This window comes from Macaca nemestrina, chromosome 14 (genome assembly GCF_043159975.1).
Source record: "Macaca nemestrina isolate mMacNem1 chromosome 14, mMacNem.hap1, whole genome shotgun sequence".
NCBI lineage: Eukaryota > Metazoa > Chordata > Mammalia > Primates > Cercopithecidae > Macaca > Macaca nemestrina.
In genome coordinates, this window is record NC_092138.1 from 109,146,889 (window position 1) to 109,165,591 (window position 18,703).

General features: G+C 45.5%; 1 protein-coding gene across 24 annotated transcripts in view; it reads left to right on the plus strand.

Moving 5' to 3' along the window:
* Positions 1-18,703, plus strand: part of LOC105463938 (Ral GEF with PH domain and SH3 binding motif 1) — a 309,104-nt gene that overhangs the window by 130,745 nt on the left and 159,656 nt on the right. For 23 of the 24 annotated variants that reach the window (XR_011612999.1, XM_011711384.2, XM_011711385.3 and 20 more), the window contains 2 exons: positions 1,020-1,109; positions 4,138-4,230. Coding sequence is in view for 23 of the 24 variants with exons in the window: in XM_011711384.2 (XP_011709686.1) it covers positions 1,020-1,109; positions 4,138-4,230 (183 nt within the window). In the remaining variant the exon portion in view is untranslated. The remainder of the gene's footprint in view (positions 1-1,019; positions 1,110-4,137; positions 4,231-18,703) is intronic. The other variant, XM_071078830.1, reaches the window with a different exon arrangement.

Here is an 18,703-nt window from a genome sequence, read left to right on the forward strand (position 1 = left end):
TTGTTTTATTAGCTCTAGAATATCCTTAACTATATTTTTCCCTGTAAAGTTTAGGGGTTTTAGATGCCTTGCCTTCCTTTTAATTCTCCCTGTGCCCCGTGCTTTGCCTGGCTCTCCACCTTTCTTTGTAGTGCTGTCATTGCACTCTTGGGCATCTGTGTTTCACATAGAACTGTTGTTACAGAAGTGAAACATAAACAGGAAGAGCTAGCCACTTCCCAGCATTTCTTGGCATGAGTTTCTTCCGTTGCATTGAGGTGCCATGTGAGTCAGCTCCACTCTGGTAGATGACTTTCCTGTTCCACCATCAGACACAGGGGTTCGGGCTGTTGCAGTATGTGAGAGGTCAAGCACGAATGGGTTTCTGAACCAAAGCTACCAGCATACCCTTTTTGGTGCATGCTGTCTCCAGGAAAACATGCCCTGTAACCTGCATTGCTTTATGGAACTTAGAAAGAGATACTTCCACTTCCATATCATTTACGTTATGGGATGGGCCTCTCCTGAAAAATTAAATTTGTTAAAATTGTGCAAATATTGATGAATCCTCCTCATCGTAGGGCTGGCTGGGGATATGGACCTCACAAGTGGTCCTGCCAATGTATATGTCCCTTTGGCTATGTGTCCGTCTGTCCCTCCATCCACCCATCATCCATGATCTCCCCACAACTGGGATCCTTCTGAGCAGGAATTCAGTCTGATTCATCTCAGGATTCCCAGCAGCTCTTCTCGAGACTTGTGTCACGGAGGCCCAGCTCTCCCCGGATGATGAGGAAAGTGCTGCTTTCCCTTGGCCACTGCAGTGTGCGCTGGAGACAGGCCGCTGAAAACACGGCCCGTTTGCAGGGTTGGGTGCTGTAGAGGAACTCTTTAACTCACGTGACCCCGGCTGTCCTCTCTCAGTCTCCTGACCTCTTGGAAATCCCGGAACAGCGGTGGGCATGGGTGACATGGCTGGTCCAGCAATTAACAACTTTTCTGGTGTGTGTGTGTGTGTGTGTGTGTATTTGACTCTACAGGTCAGTTTTTGGGTTGTACGAGAAATTCTAACAGCACAGACTTTAAAAATAAGGGCAGAAATCCTCAGCCATTTTGTGAAAATAGCCAAGGTAAGCTTTTTATTATTATTTTTCCTTCCTTTCCCTTTTCTCTCACACCTCCTCCCTAAAAATATGTTTCCTCAGTACTTTGGGAGCTGCTTTGCTGTGGGCCTGCTGGGCAGAGTTCAAACAGGGTGCTGTGGCTTGACTTCCCCAGGCAGAGCCAGCTGTTAGACCTGCCTGGGTGCTCACCAGCCCCCTAGCACCTTGTGTGCAAATTGGCAGCATGCCCCCATACCCTATAATGTTGGCAGCCAGCCCTTCTCCTTACCTGGGCTTTCACAGTCTCTCCACAAGGCAGGACCCAGAGGCTGTCCCTGGAATCCATTCATTCTCCTACTTTAGATTTAGCCAGTTCTGGGGGTTGATAGATTTTAGTTAGCGTCAATGCTCAATGCTTGTGATATCATCACATCCTGCACAATATTGTCAGCAGTCAGCAGACCCCACCCACCTCCCACTGAGCTTCAGGTCTGGGCCAGATGACCCTGCAGCCCCCCATCCCCACCTCCTGCCCCCTGGCCTGATAGGTTCTGTCCTTGTTGGGCATCACCTTTTCCCTCCTCTTCCCTTATCTCTAGGAATGCTGTGCCATCCCGTGGGCCTTCCTGGACCACTCATGCCCAGCAGCTCCTCCCTATACACTGGTTTCAACCACTCAGGCTTGCCTGACTCTCGGCTGCAGCATTGTGCTGGGTGTTTCGCTTCTTGCTTCATGTATGCATGTGTTGTCTTCCCACCCAGGTCCTAGGAAAGCTGCCCTTTACAGAGGCCCCTTATGAGCCAGGCACCATGCTATGGTCAGCTGCTTAATGACCTGGTCATGTTCAGTGCTCATATGATTATAATTCCATTTGCAGAGGAAGGAGAGCTTAGAGAGGTGAAGTGTCCATGCTCAGGGCCGCCCCCATGGCCAGTCAGTGGCAGGGCAGGAATCGGAGTCATGCCTCTGTGCCTTCAGGGAAGCTGCTCTGCTGGCCTCATGGGCAGGTTAAGTGCATCATCTATTTATGTTAAGAGCAATGGCCACATTTACTTCCTTTTTTTTTTTTTTTTTTTTTTTGAGACGGAGTCTTGCTCTGTTGCCCAGGCTGGAGTACAGTGGCGTGATCTTGGCCTTCCGGGTTCACACCATTCTCCTGCCTTAGCCTCCCGAGTATCTGGGACTACAGGCGTCCGCCACCACACCCAGCTAATTTTTTGTATTTTTAGTGGAGATGGGGTTTCACCATGTTAGCCAGGATGGTCTCGATCTCCTGACCTGGTGATCCGCCTGCCTTGGCCTCCCAAAGCGCTGGGATTACAGGTGTGAGCCACCGTGCCCGGCCCACATTTACTTCCTGTGCATTCTCCTGAAGTACTTGGAACTGGTGCTGGGCTTAAGATATTTGTTGTTGTCAATCAGTTCTGTGCTGGGCCACAAGAGAAAGTAGGATGTGGTTCCAGTCCTCCCGGGCTGTCAGTTTGGAAATGTGTTTATGGGGCCCACCCATGGAATCCAAAGTGATCCCTCCTTAATCTCTGCCATTTTCTGTGTGGCAGACTGTCATGCTGGCTCTGTGCCCTGGGTCTTTCCTTGTGCAAGCCCCTTCCTTTCTCTGGGCCTTGGTTTTCCCATCTATAAAATGAAAGGGGTGGGTTAGATAATTTTCGATAGCCCTTTCAGCTCTAAAAAGAAGTTCTGTGACAGGCGTAGCAATGCAGATACATGGAATGAAATTCAGCTCACTTAGATAATCTATTCTTATACACAGGAAACAATTAGAGAATGTTACGAGATGTATGAAATGAAATAGCTCATGTGGTGAGAGAGAAATTTCCAAGCAGGAATAGAGCTGTGAGGACTAAGTATAAGGGCTTTTCCTTTCTTTATGCATTTCACTAGGCCCCTACAATGTGCTGGGCACCGTACTGGGTATGAGAGACACGGTGGCAGATAAAACTTTGTCCCTGCTCTCAGGAAACAGCCCAGGGTGAGAGAGAGGCAAGTACAAAGCAAGTACAATCCAGTGTGCTACAGATATGCATGGACTTCTTTGGGGACACGGTCAGGAAAGACATATTAGAGGAAGGGGCACCTGAGCTTGGAAATACTTAAGTGACAGGGGTGGGAAAAGACAAGGCTGAGACTCACATTGTACTGAGCCTCCTGCCCTGGGACCAGCCACTGGTCTAGGCAGTTGATATGCACTGTCTCATGTGGCAGAAGTGCCGTGATTGCCTTCCACACTTTAAGTATGAGGACAGCAAGGCTCAGAAGGATTAGGTAACTTGCTGAAGGACACACAAGTAGTGGGAGCTGGGATTGGAACCAGGTCTTCTGGTTCCATAGAGCCTGCCTAATAACCCAAACTTCACTGACTCCCAAGAATGAGAAACGGCACCCCCATCCTGTTAGCAAGTTTCCGGTAGCATAAAACCAGGAACAGAGCAGTTGCATTTTTCTGCACTTACACTCGGCTGTGTCTCATTCTGTTTCCCTCCATGGTAAGAAACTTGTCTGAGACTGAATTGAATCCAAATGTTCTCACTAATTTGGGGTCTGGTTCAAAGGAACATGGTCAAGTGATGGGGAAGCCTGAGCACTGCCTTCCCAGCTGAGAGGGATTATGCAGATTATTGGTACCATCTTTCCTCGGCCTCTGTCTCCTTCTGGTGTTAAGATAATCATAGAATACCCACATTGATGCTGCTGGCACAGTCGGGGTTTTAGTTTACAAAAGCCTGCTGGGACAGTATTCATATTTGTCTAAAAAAAGACGTAATGCACATTATCAAACCTTACCCCGTGCCACGTTTCTGTCCAGACTAGTCAGCTTATGAAATTTTGCACATGTTTTAGATGCAGACTCACCTTTTGACAATTTGAGAGAAAAAAAGCATATGGTTTCTATGAACTCCTTAGAACTATGTTTTCTACATGAGATATTTTTAAGTGTAATTGAATTTCATAAATATGACATTTGGTAACACTTGAGCATGTTTTTGTTCTGTTGTTTATAGCAGCAAAATAATCTATTCCGTATCTTTTTTTCAGAAACTTCTAGAACTCAACAACCTTCATTCTCTCATGTCTGTGGTGTCAGCATTACAAAGTGCTCCCATCTTCAGACTGACAAAAACCTGGGCCGTAAGTTAATCTCCCTAAGTCTATCTGATTTCGGCTATCATTTCATTGGTGAAGTTCTTTATTCCACAAGCCCCAGCCTTTCTCTTACTGTCTATACTTTGTCAATGACAGAGTTACGATGAGTTGATGACGGTTCTGTAGACATCCTCACTCCGTCACTGACCCCATCCCCATTTTGGCACCAGGGAATGATGAAGGTGCTGACGTGGCTGGGGTCAGAATCCCCCAGAGTGGATCTTCTTGGACACCACCATGTCATGTGTGATGACCGGGTCAGCAGCGTGACTTCTGCCCTCCACTTGGCTGGAATTTTCCTCTGGCAGGCTCCAAACTGCCCTTGGGAAGGTCTCTGGGCTGATGGTTCGCAGCTGCCCTGGGTCACTAGCCATACCGCTAAGTTTCCTTGGAGAAACCTGTGACCCCCGTGTAGGAAAAAACGGGTTTTTTTCCTAAGGCCCTGGATAATTTCAGCTCAGAGGTGGAGTCTGATAGTTACATAATTGAGTCTGTAGGAAAGTTTTTCTGCTGTAAAAATACTTTAAAAATATCTCAGACCTCTTTATCCTCCTTCTCTTGGCATAGTGCCTGACATGGGGGAAGTAATTGCTATTTCCATAGCTCATTAGCATTCACCTCCTGGCCTGCCTGATCTGGGGTCTCTCACAGCCACACAGCGCAAGCCTTTCAAGACCTGTTTATATCCCACGGAACTGACAGAAACTGTATGGAATTGTCAGATGTGCTTCTGCAACTCATTTCCGAACTTCTTTCTGCCAGTTCGTGGGGCTGGGCTCTGTTTCCTACTTGGCTGGTTCAAGGGCCTTTAAAATACTCAGGGATTATGTTGTAGGTGATCGAAAATGAGCCTTGTTTCTTTAAATTGCCATTTTCCATAGATCTAGTCCTCACAAAGTAGAGAAGTTTTAGCCCAGTGTCAGAAAACTGGGTTTGCATTCAGATGCCATTCAGAGCATGACTTCTGTGCGACTCATTTTCTCGTATCTACTCGGGGAGGTTGGCGTAGATTCTTGGTTTTCCATCAGTGCTTCGTGGAGTCCCAGGGGTTCCTTAGAGTTGCCTTGGGCGCCACCAGGGGCTGAGATTGTGGAGAGATGCTGCCAAGCAGGCGGTTCGGGCACTATTTCCACCAGAGCAGCTCTGTTTGTATCAGTTTTATGTACTGGACTTTTGGGTGAATTTCGACTGAGCAATGGCTTTGAAGGTCAAAAGCAAGTTTGGAAGCCACCGGTCTTAGCAGTTGCTGCCAGCCCTGTGATTCCAAGTCATTCTGACCAGTAAGGCTTTTTTTTTCAAAAGTTGCTTGGAGATTTCTTTTTAAAATGAATTTTCCATCACTTAGATGCTGTTATTGTTTCTTGGATTGCTGGGAGCTATGTGAGGACCCAGAGGGATGATTTTTGAATCTTCTCATAATGCCTAGACTTTACTGTCAGCAATATTGTAACTCTCAACGATCCCTATAAGCTATACAGTTGGTGGAGGCAGAGATAGTTAGCACAGAGGGCTAGGGTGTCTAAGGGTCTTGCACAGAGATATGGTCCACTCAGTGATAGGGCCAGGCCCATGGATGAAGCGATGATGTCCTCCAGGGGATGCTGTGTACTGCCAGGACAGTGGGCAGCAGCAGGTCACAGCAGTACCCAGGACCACTCTGTTAGGCTTGACAGGCCCTGCTCAAGGTGGCTGGGTCTTCACTCCTGTTGATGGTTCTTTGCTGTAATGAAAATAAACCTCCAGGCCAGGTGCAGTGACTCACTCCTATAATCCTAGTACTTTGGGAAGCTGGGGGTGGGAGAATCGCTTAAGGCCAGGAGTTTAAGACCAGCCTAGACAACATAGCAAGACCTCATCTTTGCAAAAATTCACAAAATTAGCTGGGCATGGTAGTGTGCACCTGTGTCACAGCTACGCAGGAGACTGAGTCAGGAAGATCCCTTGAGCCCAGGAACTCAAGGCAGCAGTGAGTTATGATTACGCCACTACCCTCCAGCTTGGGTGACAGAGTAAGACCCCATCTCTAAAAAAGAGAGAGAGATTGAGAGAGAGAGAGAGAGAGAGAGGAAACTTCCTTGGGGAGCCTGGAATGGAATTTGCACCCAGGACCCATTCAAAGGCATGGGCATATTCACCTAGCTCCCTTTCAGGCCATCTGGGTCATATTCTTCCTCACACATATGCCAAGATAAAAACATGTGGCAGGCACTGCCCTAAATGCTCACTCTCTCTCTCTCTCTCTCTCTCTCTCTTACTTTCTCTCTCTCTCTCTCTTTTTCTTTCTTTCTCTCTTTTTCTCTCTTTCTTTCTCTCTTTCTCTCTCTCTCCTTCCTTCTTTTCTTCCTTCCGTCCGTCCGTCCATCCATCCGTCGTCTCACTCTGTCACCCAGCTGGAGTGCAGTGGCCTGAACACAGCTTACTGCAGCCTCAGCCTCTTGGGCTCAAGCAGTCCTTCCACCTCAGCCTCCTGAGTAATTGAGACTACAGGCCACACCACGTCCAACTAATTTTTAAGTTTTTTGTAGAGATGATAACTTGCTATGTCGCCCAGGCTGGTCTCAAACTTCTGGGCTCAAGCAGTCCTCCTGCCTCAGCCTCCCAAACTGTTAGGATTACAGGTGTCAGCCATTATACCTGACCCCTAAACACTTTACGTATATTAACCATTTTGTTCTGACAGCTGCCCATTGAGATAGGCACTGTTACTATTGTCATTTATAGATGAGGAAACAGACACAGAATGGTTTATGCAGGGTCCCACAGCTAAGTGGCAGGGCTGGGATCACACCTAAGCAGCCTGGCTCCAGAATCCATGCTCTTAACCACCATACCCTACTGAACAAAAAAGACAATTCCAGCCTACCCCCTGTCACCCAAAATAAGAGAGGGCTCTTATTTTTTTAATTTTTGTTTTTGTTTTCCCTTTTGTACCATAAGTATTGCATTAGGAACTTGGAAAATAAGATTGGTAGACTACCGGTACCTCCCGGGCATTTGGGTCTGTCTTGGCTTTGGCTGCTGTTGGCCTGGCACCTGGTTGCTGGCGAGCAGCAGAAAGAGCAGTCAGAGGAGGGCCCGTCAGGGAGGGGACATGCAGCCAGTGAGCCAGAGAGCTGCAGCAGGACTTTGAAGGCTGCCTTGCAAACGCCTTCTGGCCACGCATTCCTTGGATTGTTTATACCATGGCTTCTGTTGCTCCCCTGCTTCCCTTGGTTGGCTCCTGTCTTTGCACCTCAGTGGGCATTTAGCTGGTGGGGAAGAGGAAGATGCCAGGGAGCTAAGATTACATGTCACCAAAGAGCAGGAGACTCAGGGCGACAACATGTCCCTGTTCCTATTCTGAGAAACCTCCCTATTGTGTCCTAAGGGCTGAGCCAGGGCTGTTTCCCTGGTTACAGAGAGCCACTTACCAGGGCAAAAGGTGGGTAGATGCAGCATCCTAGGAAATAAGAATGGCAACTGCCACAATATTGTGTCAGGGAGATAGGAGGTGAAACACACTGTGTGGATTACAACATGAGGTCTCCAAGGTCACTTGTGGGGTAGCTGCTTGTTCTTGGTGAACCCACTATTCAGCCTTTGTTTCAGATCAGACTCTTCCCTCTCACTGACATGTCTTGTTAATCCAAGGACTACGGTTGGCATAGAGCATTTAGGAAACAGAGGGGGCCAAACTCATCATCTTTTTATTTCATCCAAATCACCCTCATCCCCAGTGGAATGGCAGACTCCACTGTCTGTATTCTTGATGCACCTGTCTGATAACAGCACGCAGGGTGGAGCATGCACCGACTCTGCAGTTTTGTTTATAGGTCTGCCACCCCCTTTTGACTGCATGCCTCGTTGATGATGTTGATTTTTCTCTGTATCCTTGGTGCCCAGCCACTATACATTTGTTGTTTGAATTGTATGTGTTGTCCTGAGTTGCAATGCATCTTTCTTTTGCTATTAATTTCTGGTATGAGATTGCCATAGAAATGTTGCCCAAAGAGAGCTGTTTCCTCTCTGCTCACTTGTCCTTTGAGTTGGAACTGGTGAGGCCTCATGTGCCACAGAGTAGAGAGGTGCAGGTGGCACTGGAGGAACCAACCGTAACATCCCCAAAGGTCAGTGCTGTGATAGTTTTTGTTTGGCAGAGGAGGAAAACTGAGGTTTGAAGAGGTAGAATGACTTGTTCAAGATCCAGAGCTAGTGAGCGACAGAAGCAGCATGACACAGCCTTGTCCTGCTGGAATCCACAGTCCGTCTGCTTGGCGGGTGTGTTGGATGGCTTGCTAATGGTAAGAACCTGTGAGAGAATCAGGCTGGGCACAGGGCAGGGACAAATAGACACACTGCTTTGGAAATGGGGCTAGAGAAATGCAGCTAGCACACAGGGCCCGGGGACAGGGCAGGCCAGCTCTCTGTGCCGTCCCTGTGGGTTGCACTGAAAGCCTGAATATCTGGGAAACCTGGTGGAAGGGAGTTACAGGTGTGGTAGGATACCTGTTACTTGGCCACATCATGGATGACCTCCAGAGAATTGATCATTAAGCTAGGGCAGGGCGTCCTGTTGGCCTCTCCATGGGTGGCTGCTAAGTGCTAGCTGCTGGGTGAGCTAGACAGGACAGACTGACACTGAACATAGGCCTGTACACAGTAGGCCCTTAATAAATGCTGTCTGCATACACAAACAGGAAGGCTACCATAGCTGGCCTGGAAAAATGCAGATGGGGAATGATTTACCCCAACACTGTGACGGCTTTGGAATATTGGCTCCCTTAAAGCCATGAAACCTGAGCAGGAAGTTGTAGCAGCCAATTCTGATTTCCTGAGTACACATCACCGTGTGGCTCTTATTCATTCTGCAAATCAAACATTTCTCAAATGTCAGGTTCTGAAGCCGTAGTCAAGGCCCCTGTCCTCATGGGCTTTCATGTTACTCAGGGAGAATAAACGTGCCCAGTCTGGCTGGCAGAAGAAGTGATCAATAAATGTTTATTGAATACATGAAGTGATCAGCAGGGAGCTGTCAAATTGGAAGAAAAGCGATGCAGAATACATGACAGAGAATGACCGAGTGTCTGCTTTAGTGTGGCATTAGGGAGGGCCTCACTTCCCTAATGTCCTGCTGACGTACAGGCGTAACGTACATTCAGCCATGTATTTTCAGTCAAGGCCTGAATGACAAAAAGGAACCAGTCATGCCAAGATGAGGGGATGAGCATCCCAGGCAGAGGAGATGGCTGGTGCAAAGCCCTGCACAGGAATCAGCTTGATGTGAACAAGGAACTCAGAGGTCAGCGTGACCAGAGCTCAGCGTGCCAGGAGGAGATGGACGTACGAGGCAGTGGCTGGGCAGCGGGGCCAATCATGTTGGGCTGAAAGCCTAGGAGAGGAGTTAGGTTCTGTTCCAAGCGCAGTGAAGGATTTCAAACAGGAGACGGATACAATCTGGCTTCCAGTTGCTCTTTGGTTTTTGTGTTTTTAATTACTGTTGCTACTGTGGAAAACAAATTGGGTGGGGGATGGGGACCAAGAGTGGAAACTGGGGGCCTACTCAGGAGGTTAGGGCAGAATTCAGGAGCAAGGGGATGTTGGCAGGATCAGGGTGTGGCTGGGGATTTTAGAACAGCAGGCTCATACCGGATATGCTGGGGAGAGCTGACAGGTTGTGTGCTGGATGAGATGTCGAGATGAGGAGAAGTGAATGAGGGGTGAGTCCTAGGTTTTGGGCTTGAGCAACTGAGAAACTGATGAAACCTTTTCTTTGATTAGAGTGATCTCAAGAGGAGACTGACTGCTTTGTGAGTGATCTAGGGCTATGGAATTCCTAGAGTATGGATGAGTCACTCATTACAGTAATTACAGTCAGGTGCTAGACATGCCATGTGTGCGCATGTGCGTAAACACACACACACCACATGTGTGCACACATACGTACATGCTCTTCTTGCTCTGTGCATGTTCCCAGAGTGATTCGCTCTTTCCTACTGAATTGATCCAAAGAGTTTGACTCATTTGCCGCAGCATTGTGAAAACTGAAGTTCTTGAAAGGCAGGAAATCATAGCCGATGGGTCAGGAGGCCTGGTCTGGAGGGTGGTGACCTGGGAGGGGAACGATCTTGGGAATGGGGCTGTCAATCCTAGATATCTGGGGACACAGTCATTGAGCTGTGCAATTCAGAGAATCGCTCCTTGTACTAAGAGAACTAAGGCCACTTGGCAAATATCACAGGACAGCAGATGTGTAACATTCACATACTTTGGAATTCAAAGTCCTTCATCCAGGAAGTGCCCTTTGCCCCCCTTTGTCTGATGCAGTGCCGCAGTGGTAGCCACCCTCTGATGTTGTTGAGAAGGTGGTGATAGGCCTGAGCTGCTTTTTGGAGGCATTTCTGAGCATTTGGTCAGGTGGGAGGTGAGTCAGGTGAGGCAATAAGGAGATGGATGCAGAGGAAACCAACATTTGCAGCCTTCACTCACACATCCTCATCATTCCTTGTAGCCTGGCTTGGAACTGCTTCTCAGAAGTTCTCAGTCAGATCTGCTGACATTTGCACCCTCATCTTCCTTGACATTGCTACAACATTGGACACTGTTCATAACTCCCATCTTGAAAAATCTCTTTTCCCTTGGCTTAGTTTTCTTCCTCTTGACTCCTTTTGTTTCTATGGATGTGGATCTTCTGCAAGGCGGTGACCTCTCCACCTTCCCTGATCCATTTGCTATCCCTTGGTGGTCTCATCCACTTGGGGAGCTTCAAGTGTCACCTGCTGTACCCCAGTGATGGCTGGCTTTTCAGTTACAGCCCTGGTCTCTCTCCTGTACCCTAGAACCCTGTTCTAGCTGTCTGCTGCATAGAGCCCTCTGCTTGCATGTTCCTTTGACAGCTCGCACTTGGCATGTCTGAAATCAAACTTTGGTTTCCAGGAAGATGATGGTGGGTGCCAGAAGACTCTCTTAACAGACTGTGTTTTAGGCTCTTAGGCAATATGGTAGACTGAGAAATAAGCCTCTCCCTCCCCGTCTCCTGCTTCAAACACACAAACACAAATTCTGGATAAAATACAACCAAATTAAAAAACCAACAAGCAAAGCTAAATTAGAAGCCAAGAAAGGGAAGTCACCATGTGTTAAAAATAAAGTGCTCTCAGAGTCAAAACAGTGAGCAGAGTTCAGAGAAACTGCTGTGTATAAGCCTTTGCAGCTGGGAGCTAGGGTTGTAATGCCTGCACAGAGAGGAGAGTCCGGCTGCACACACATGGGGGGCTGGAATTCAGCTACCCACAGAAATCAGAGAGACACGTCAGGTATGGCTGCATCAAAAAGTCCCTCTCCAGCCTAGGACAGCCCCAAGGGAGCATGAGTGGAAAAACTCATCTATGAGAAATTGTCACCCCAGCCTGTACCTTACGCAGCGAAGGGATCTGAGTACATATTACATATGATTGGCATTGATGATCTGCATTGGTGTGGGGACCTCAGACCAAGAAATGAGGGGCATGGAGATTGAGAGCATGGCCTCTTAAATCAGACACCTGAGTTGAGCCCTGGGCCTACCTCTAACAGTGAGGATTAAATGAGTAAATACCTGGAAAAATGTTTAGAACTATGCCTGGCTCATATTGAGGGTTTGGTATTACCTGTTGTTGTTGTTATTATTTTTGACTCTTTCGAATGGATTGGCAGAGGCTTCCATCCTTGTATGACAGGCCCTTTTACTTATGGCCTGAACTGTCATCCTCTTTCAGCTGGTCTCATTGCTTCGGGACTTGCACTCTCTGGGCCACCCTCACACCGCTACTGGAGCGATCTCTCCAAAACATAGTTTCAAGGTTTTCACATCCCTGGTTAAAGATAGTTTTTAGTGTTCTCTCTCAACCCCTCATCCACCTTGCTAGGATGGGGGCTCTGTGCCATCACTCCTCCAGAGCGGCATTGTGCTCAGATACAACCATTCCGATGCCAGTTTTTCTTTTTGATCTGCCATTTGAGCATTTATTTCACCTTCAGTTTTATGATAATGAATATTTTGTCAGCCAGTTTTTAACCATCATGTGGACTTCCAACCCTGTATTTCAGTGATGCCTCTGAGCGAAGGAGAGAGACTGAGCTAGAATGAGAGAGAATTGGTCTGTCCTCATGAGTGTTTCTGAGAGAAACTTGCATCTGGGGATGTGGCACATGATGTAAGCTGGTGGGTGCTGAGTGTCTTGCAGAATGCTGAGGACATAATAGAGGCATTTCGACATTGGCAGCAAACACCAAAAGATTTCATACCTACTTCCTGACCCTAAAAAACAAACCATAAACCTTTCAGCTATGGCCAGCGGTGCATCTGCTACCACCAGCAACACAGCAACTCAGAGCCCCAAGTCATGTGTGCAAGAGATGCGAGAGCTGGCCCGAGGAATTTTCTGTTAAAACATGGCCATAGTCAACTCATTCTTTTCCATTCACTGTTCATGCTTAGCAGTTTGTGATTGTTCCCCTGTTTGCAAGTTGAGCTGAAGTATCTGGAAAAGTAGAATAAGCAGTCAAAATGGTGTTCACATGTCTATGGCATCCAAATGCCCAAGTCAAAACCACACGTTGTCAAAAGGAGAGTTTCCATCTCTCCCCTGTCTCTTCTAGTCTTATGCAAAGCAACACTTACCTCCACTTTAGCCAAACTGCTGTTTCCTTAAACAACCCTTGTGTGTCCACCTCCAGGCCCGCGCTGATGCCTTTTGTGGCCTTGGGGCCTCTCCAGCCCCATCTGTGCTTGTTGAAATCCCTCTAGACTTGTTTTCAGGACTGTCTCTTCCTGCAGCTCCTTCTTTGGGTAATAGGGTTTGTTCTTCCCCTAGAGAACCCTCTCCTATGTAGTGTTTCTGATCCTTCCTTGCTGAGCTAGGTTGAACAAATGAGATGTGTATTTGGTACCTGACTCTCTGCCCACTGCCAGACCAGATCTGGACCCTGAATGGGCCCTCGGCAAACATATGTTAGGGGATCAAACTTAACCTCCCGGCTCTCTATTCTTGGGTCTTTGTGGGAATATCTGCTGGGTTGCCATGGGTGGAATAAAAAAATTAACAAAAATTATTAGAAATAAATGAGAAAATTGTCCTACAGGATTGTGTATGTGTGTGTATATGCATGTGATTGGATACATGTATATATGTGTGCATGTAACTGTTTAAGGATGATTTTTTAAAAAGATAAAATCATGACTCATATAAGATGAATACTTGTCAAAGATTTTATTTAACTCATTGATTAAGAGAGAACCAGTAAGATATTACAACCATATCAAAAGAGAAGCTAGAGTACTGCACTTTTATAATCAGGTAAGGAAGGCTAAAATCACTTTAAAAATTGATATGAAATTAGTCACTATTCCGAAGGTGATAATCAGTAGCATTCTATGAGGCATTATTTGCCTTTCTGTAAACAGGAATTATTTACATTACTACATTTTCTACAAATTAACTTCTGTCTATACAGGGTTTAAAATAGCTTTAGTCAAAGATAAACATGGACAGCTAGCCAGAATACCACTAAATTTCAGTTACAATTTTTCCTCATGTTACATACAGTAGTCTCTATTGCGTCTAATATTTTATATTAGGTATGTGACATTGTAGTTTTTTTTTTTTTTTTTTGAGACGGAGTCTCGCTCTGTCGCCCAGGCTGGAGTGCAGTGGCCGGATCTCAGCTCACTGCAAGCTCCGCCTCCCGGGTTCATGCCATTCTCCTGCCTCAGCCTCCCGAGTAGCTGGGACAACAGGCGCCCGCCACCGCGCCCGTCTAGTTTTTTGTATTTTTTAGTAGAGACGGGGTTTCACCGTGTTAGCCAGGATGGTCTCAATCTCCTGACCTCGTGATCCGCCCGTCTCGGCCTCCCAAAGTGCTGGGATTACAGGCTTGAGCCACCGCGCCCGGCCCTGTAGTTTTTTATTTTTCAGAAATGGGCATGTTGTATCTAAAGAAGTAAAAAATTATTTTAAAAATTCCAGTTCGTTTCCTTACTGATTCCATACTTAGTCTGCTGAATCCATTGGTCCATAGATTATCCACAACACTAAAAATTCTTTCCGTATCAACAGTAGACACTGGAATTGAAATGGAATTTTAAGCCAATTTTAACATATTTGGAGCAGCAGGCTCTTTGCTAATAAATATTTCCATGTATCAAGAAATATTCTCTCGAGGCAAGGGAGCAAGACACCGAAGTCCTCATAAAGAAAATGTGGAGAAATTTTTTTCTCCTCCATGGAGACAACTTCCAGATTTGAACTGCTTTACTAGAAAGGGGAATGGTGGTTTGTGATCAGTCAAATACAAGTGCCACATACAAGGTACTCAGAGCATGATGGGAAATTTCCAGAAGCCATCCACTTCTTCAGGTATTTCTCCAAGATTTGTGATCTTCCTGGCTTTTGACCTCATGGTTTGTGAGTCCCATTTATCCTTTGCACCATGAAAGTGATTCAAAATTAATAAGCAGGGACTTTGTTTTTACCTTGTAAATTAATTTCATTTTGCATATGTGGTTATAGCCCCTTTCTCAGTCCTATGTTGTATATTTTTGCTTTTTAATAGAAATTTTACCTATTTTATTGATAGTTTATAAAAATTAGCTCTTAGGTTTAGTAATCATTTCTATAGGTTTGATGTTTAGCTTTTTTTAGTTTGATGTTTTGTTTTTTAACATGCCAGTTTCTACTTTTACCCATTGATTTCTTTCTCCCATTTTCCCACTATTTTCTTAGCTTGTTGAGTTGAATATTTAGTTGATTTATATTAGTTCTTGTTTAATAACAAATGAATTTAAAGCCACAAAGTTTCCTCCTAATGTGCTTTTGGCCTCATCACACAGTTTAACGTACAGTATTCTAATTATGTATGGCTTGTAAATAGTCCATTATCTTGGCTTTTATTTGGTCTTTTGCCCAGGAATTATTTGAATATTCAAAATTTTCCAAGTAATTGGATTTTTCAGTTGTTGTTATTTTTCTCATGATACTTTTATGTAGCAAGTATTTTGGCAGCATTTCCTCTGTGTCAGAATCATACCAGATGCAGGGATCAGTAGAGTGGATGTAGCCAGCATGGTCACCCTCCTCATGGAGTCCATAATTTGTGGAGGGAGACACAAATGTAATCATACAGTCAAGCACAATCATGATCAATATTATGGAAGAAAATCTCAGGGTGCCCCAAGACTTCTAAACTTTACTAGAAGTGAAGTTATACTTAGTGAAATTTTCCTTAACCTTACTTCCTTATCTCTTTTCTTGAACAAAAATGGTTTTAGTATCTGTTTGACTCTGGGTAAGCAGACAATTTACTTTCTCGTATGTAGTTCTGATGGTTTCTTCCTGAGGCTTCCCATAAACTCTAAAATCTAAGGGATCCTCAAATTCAGATGAGGTTTGCAGTTTATGGTTCTTGTAATGAAAGCTTAAAACGTGTGAGTAAATGCTGTTATTTCCCGAGCAAACAAACCCTATATTTAAAAAATTAAACTTAAAAAAGTTATTATCAGCATTACATACACATGAATTTTAAAAATCACTAAGTACTGAAAGATTTAGTGAGACAACTAACACTCACCACTCATCTCTCCACACCCCTGTTATTCCCCAGAGGCAACCACTTTCAGTTTAAGTGGCTTCTTCTAGTAGTTTCTGCCATATATTTACCAGTGTGCTTTTGCTACAGTTTCTTGACCCATCTGCTTTAGACAGCATCTGGTGACTTCTTTGTATGGTAGATGTTTGTTTAGTTTTCCTGAACCACCTTCCCTTGTTCCTCAAACACATTCATCATTATAGCGAAATCACTTTTGTTAAATGAATATTTGGTGTTTTAATGATTAGGAATGAGTAAGTATGCCTCACTATATAGTCAAGTAGTAAACTATGAATAATATGCCCTTCCTTGAATATTTTGTCATTTCCTTGGATTGATTTATTTTGTTTTTTTTTTTTTTTGGTTTTGTTTTGTTTTTGTTTTTGTTTTGTTTTGTTTGTTTGTTTTTGTTTTGGGTCTTTCTGATGCCCAGGCTGGATTGTAATAGCTCATAGCTCACTGCAACCTTGAACTCCTGGGCTCAAGCAATCCTCCTGCCACAGCCTCCCAAATAGCTGAGACTACAAGTGTGCACCACCATGCCCAGCTAATTTTCTTTTTTTTTTCTTTTTTTTTTTTTGAGATGGAGTCTCACTCTGTTGCCTAGACTAGAGTGCAGTGGCGCAACCTCGGCTCACTGCAACCTCCGCCTCCTGGGTTCAAGTGATTGTCCCGCCTCAGCCTCCAGAGTAGCCAGGATTACAGGTGCCCGCCACCATACCCGGCTAATCTTTGTATTTTTAGTAGAGACAGGGTTTCAACATGTTGGTCAGGCTGGTCTCAAACTCTGACCTCATGATCTGCCCGCCTCGGCCTCCCAAATTTCTGGGATTACAGCGTGAATAACTGCGCCCGGCCTTAAAATTTTTTTGTAGAGATGGTATCTTGCTGTGTTGCCCAGGCTGGTATCAAACTCCTGGCCTCCCAAAGGAGTGAAATTACAGGTGTGAGCTACCATGCCCTACCCATTTTTCTGGAATTTCTAATTGCCTTAAAAAACTTTTTCTTATCCTATCTACCAGATATCTAAGTAATCCTAAAATTATTTTGTTTATTTTTTATTACATATAATATGTCTATCCCCTCCCCTCCGTGTGCCATCATGTCAGGTTTTTAATCAAGCCACTTTTTCTCTGGAGACATCTCTTCTAGGGCTGATCCAATGTGGACCAGTTGTTCTTAAGGCCTACTGTTCATTGGTCATCCCATATCTCCTTTTCCTACTCCTGGATTGGATCCACAATTTCCTGTTTCCCGTGTCTTACCAATTCCTGGCTAATTCCTGTATTTTTCTAGAGGAAATTCTCAGTTTTCAAATACATCATGGGAAATACATGTTTAGGGTTTTTTGATGTCTTCTAGTGACCTATGCACTATTCTTGAGAAAGCTAATACTGTCTGAGTCTCTTTTGTAGGCACAGAAGGGAGCAGATGAGTAAAATTAACTAGATTTAGTGCTTTTGAATGTCTGTGTGAGTATGTGGGGCAAGTTGGGGATGAGGCATAGAAGATAGGCTGATCACCTCTGAGGTGCTGTCCATACAGGCACTTGACAGACTGGGCAGGTAGGCTGGGCATGGCAAGGGACATGGGCAGTCCCCCAGCTGAGACTGGAGAACCAGTTGCCTGAGCCCTGGGAGCCAGCTTGGCCCAGCCACAGTGTGTGTCAGGAGGACATCCAGATTTGTTTAATGGCTGCCATCGCCAAAGAAGTAAGGGGTTCTATGTTGCATTAATAAAGAATGACCTCCTGAGTAAGGGAAGTGAGTGGTTTGCTTAACAATGGAGCAGTTCTTTGGCCAGTCATGTGGCTCATGCCTGTAATCCCAACACTTTGGGAGGCCAAGGCGGGTGGATCAGCTGAGGTCAGGAGTTTGAGACTAGCCTGGCCAACATGGTGAAACCCGGTCACTACTAAAAATACAAAAATTGGCCAGGCGCGGTGGCTCAAGCCTGTAATCCCAGTGCTTTGGGAGGCCGAGACAGGCGGATCACGAGGTCAGGAGATCGAAACCATCCTGGCTAACATGGTGAAACCCCGTCTCTACTAAAAAATACAAAAAAACTAGCCGGGCGAGGTGGCGGGCACCTGTAGTCCCAGCTACTCAGGAGGCTGAGGCAGGAGAATGGCGTAAACCTGGGAGGCAGAGCTTGCAGTGAGCTGAGATCCGGCCACTGCACTCCAGCCTGGGCGACAGAGCAAGACTCTGTCTCAAAATATATATATATATACACATACAAAAATTAGCTGGGCGTGGTGGCACATGCCTGTAATCCTAGCTACTTGGGAGGCTGAGGCAGAATAATCGCTTGACCCCAGGAGGCAGGGGTTACAGTGAGCTGAGATTGTACCACTCCACTCCAGCCTGGGAGACAGAGTGAGACTCTGTCTCCACAGAAACAAAATCAAACCACAATGGGGCTGTTTTCCAGTAGGTATCTGGTTCTGGTCTGAGTATATATTGTTCATTGACAAATCTCTCATCCTTAAGTGTTCATTTCAAATGCTGCCTCTCTATATAGCTTTCCTTGACACTTCCTTTTCCTATAATTCATTTGTAATAATAATTATTATTATTTTAGAGACAGGGTCTTGCTCTTTCACCCAGGCTGGAGTACAGTGATGCAATCAAGACTCACTACAGAAAGACTCACTCCAGCCTCAACCTCCTGGACTTAAGCAATCTTCCTGCCTCAGTCTCCCAAGTAGCTCATTTATTATTTGTCTGGGTTATCAGTCTCTGTTTACTTACCACATTGCTGTACTATATCTCTTTCCTGTTGAATCAAGTTCCCCGAAGATATTTGGAAAAATTAATACTTGTGATTATGAACTGGAAATGGAGGTAAAAGTCCT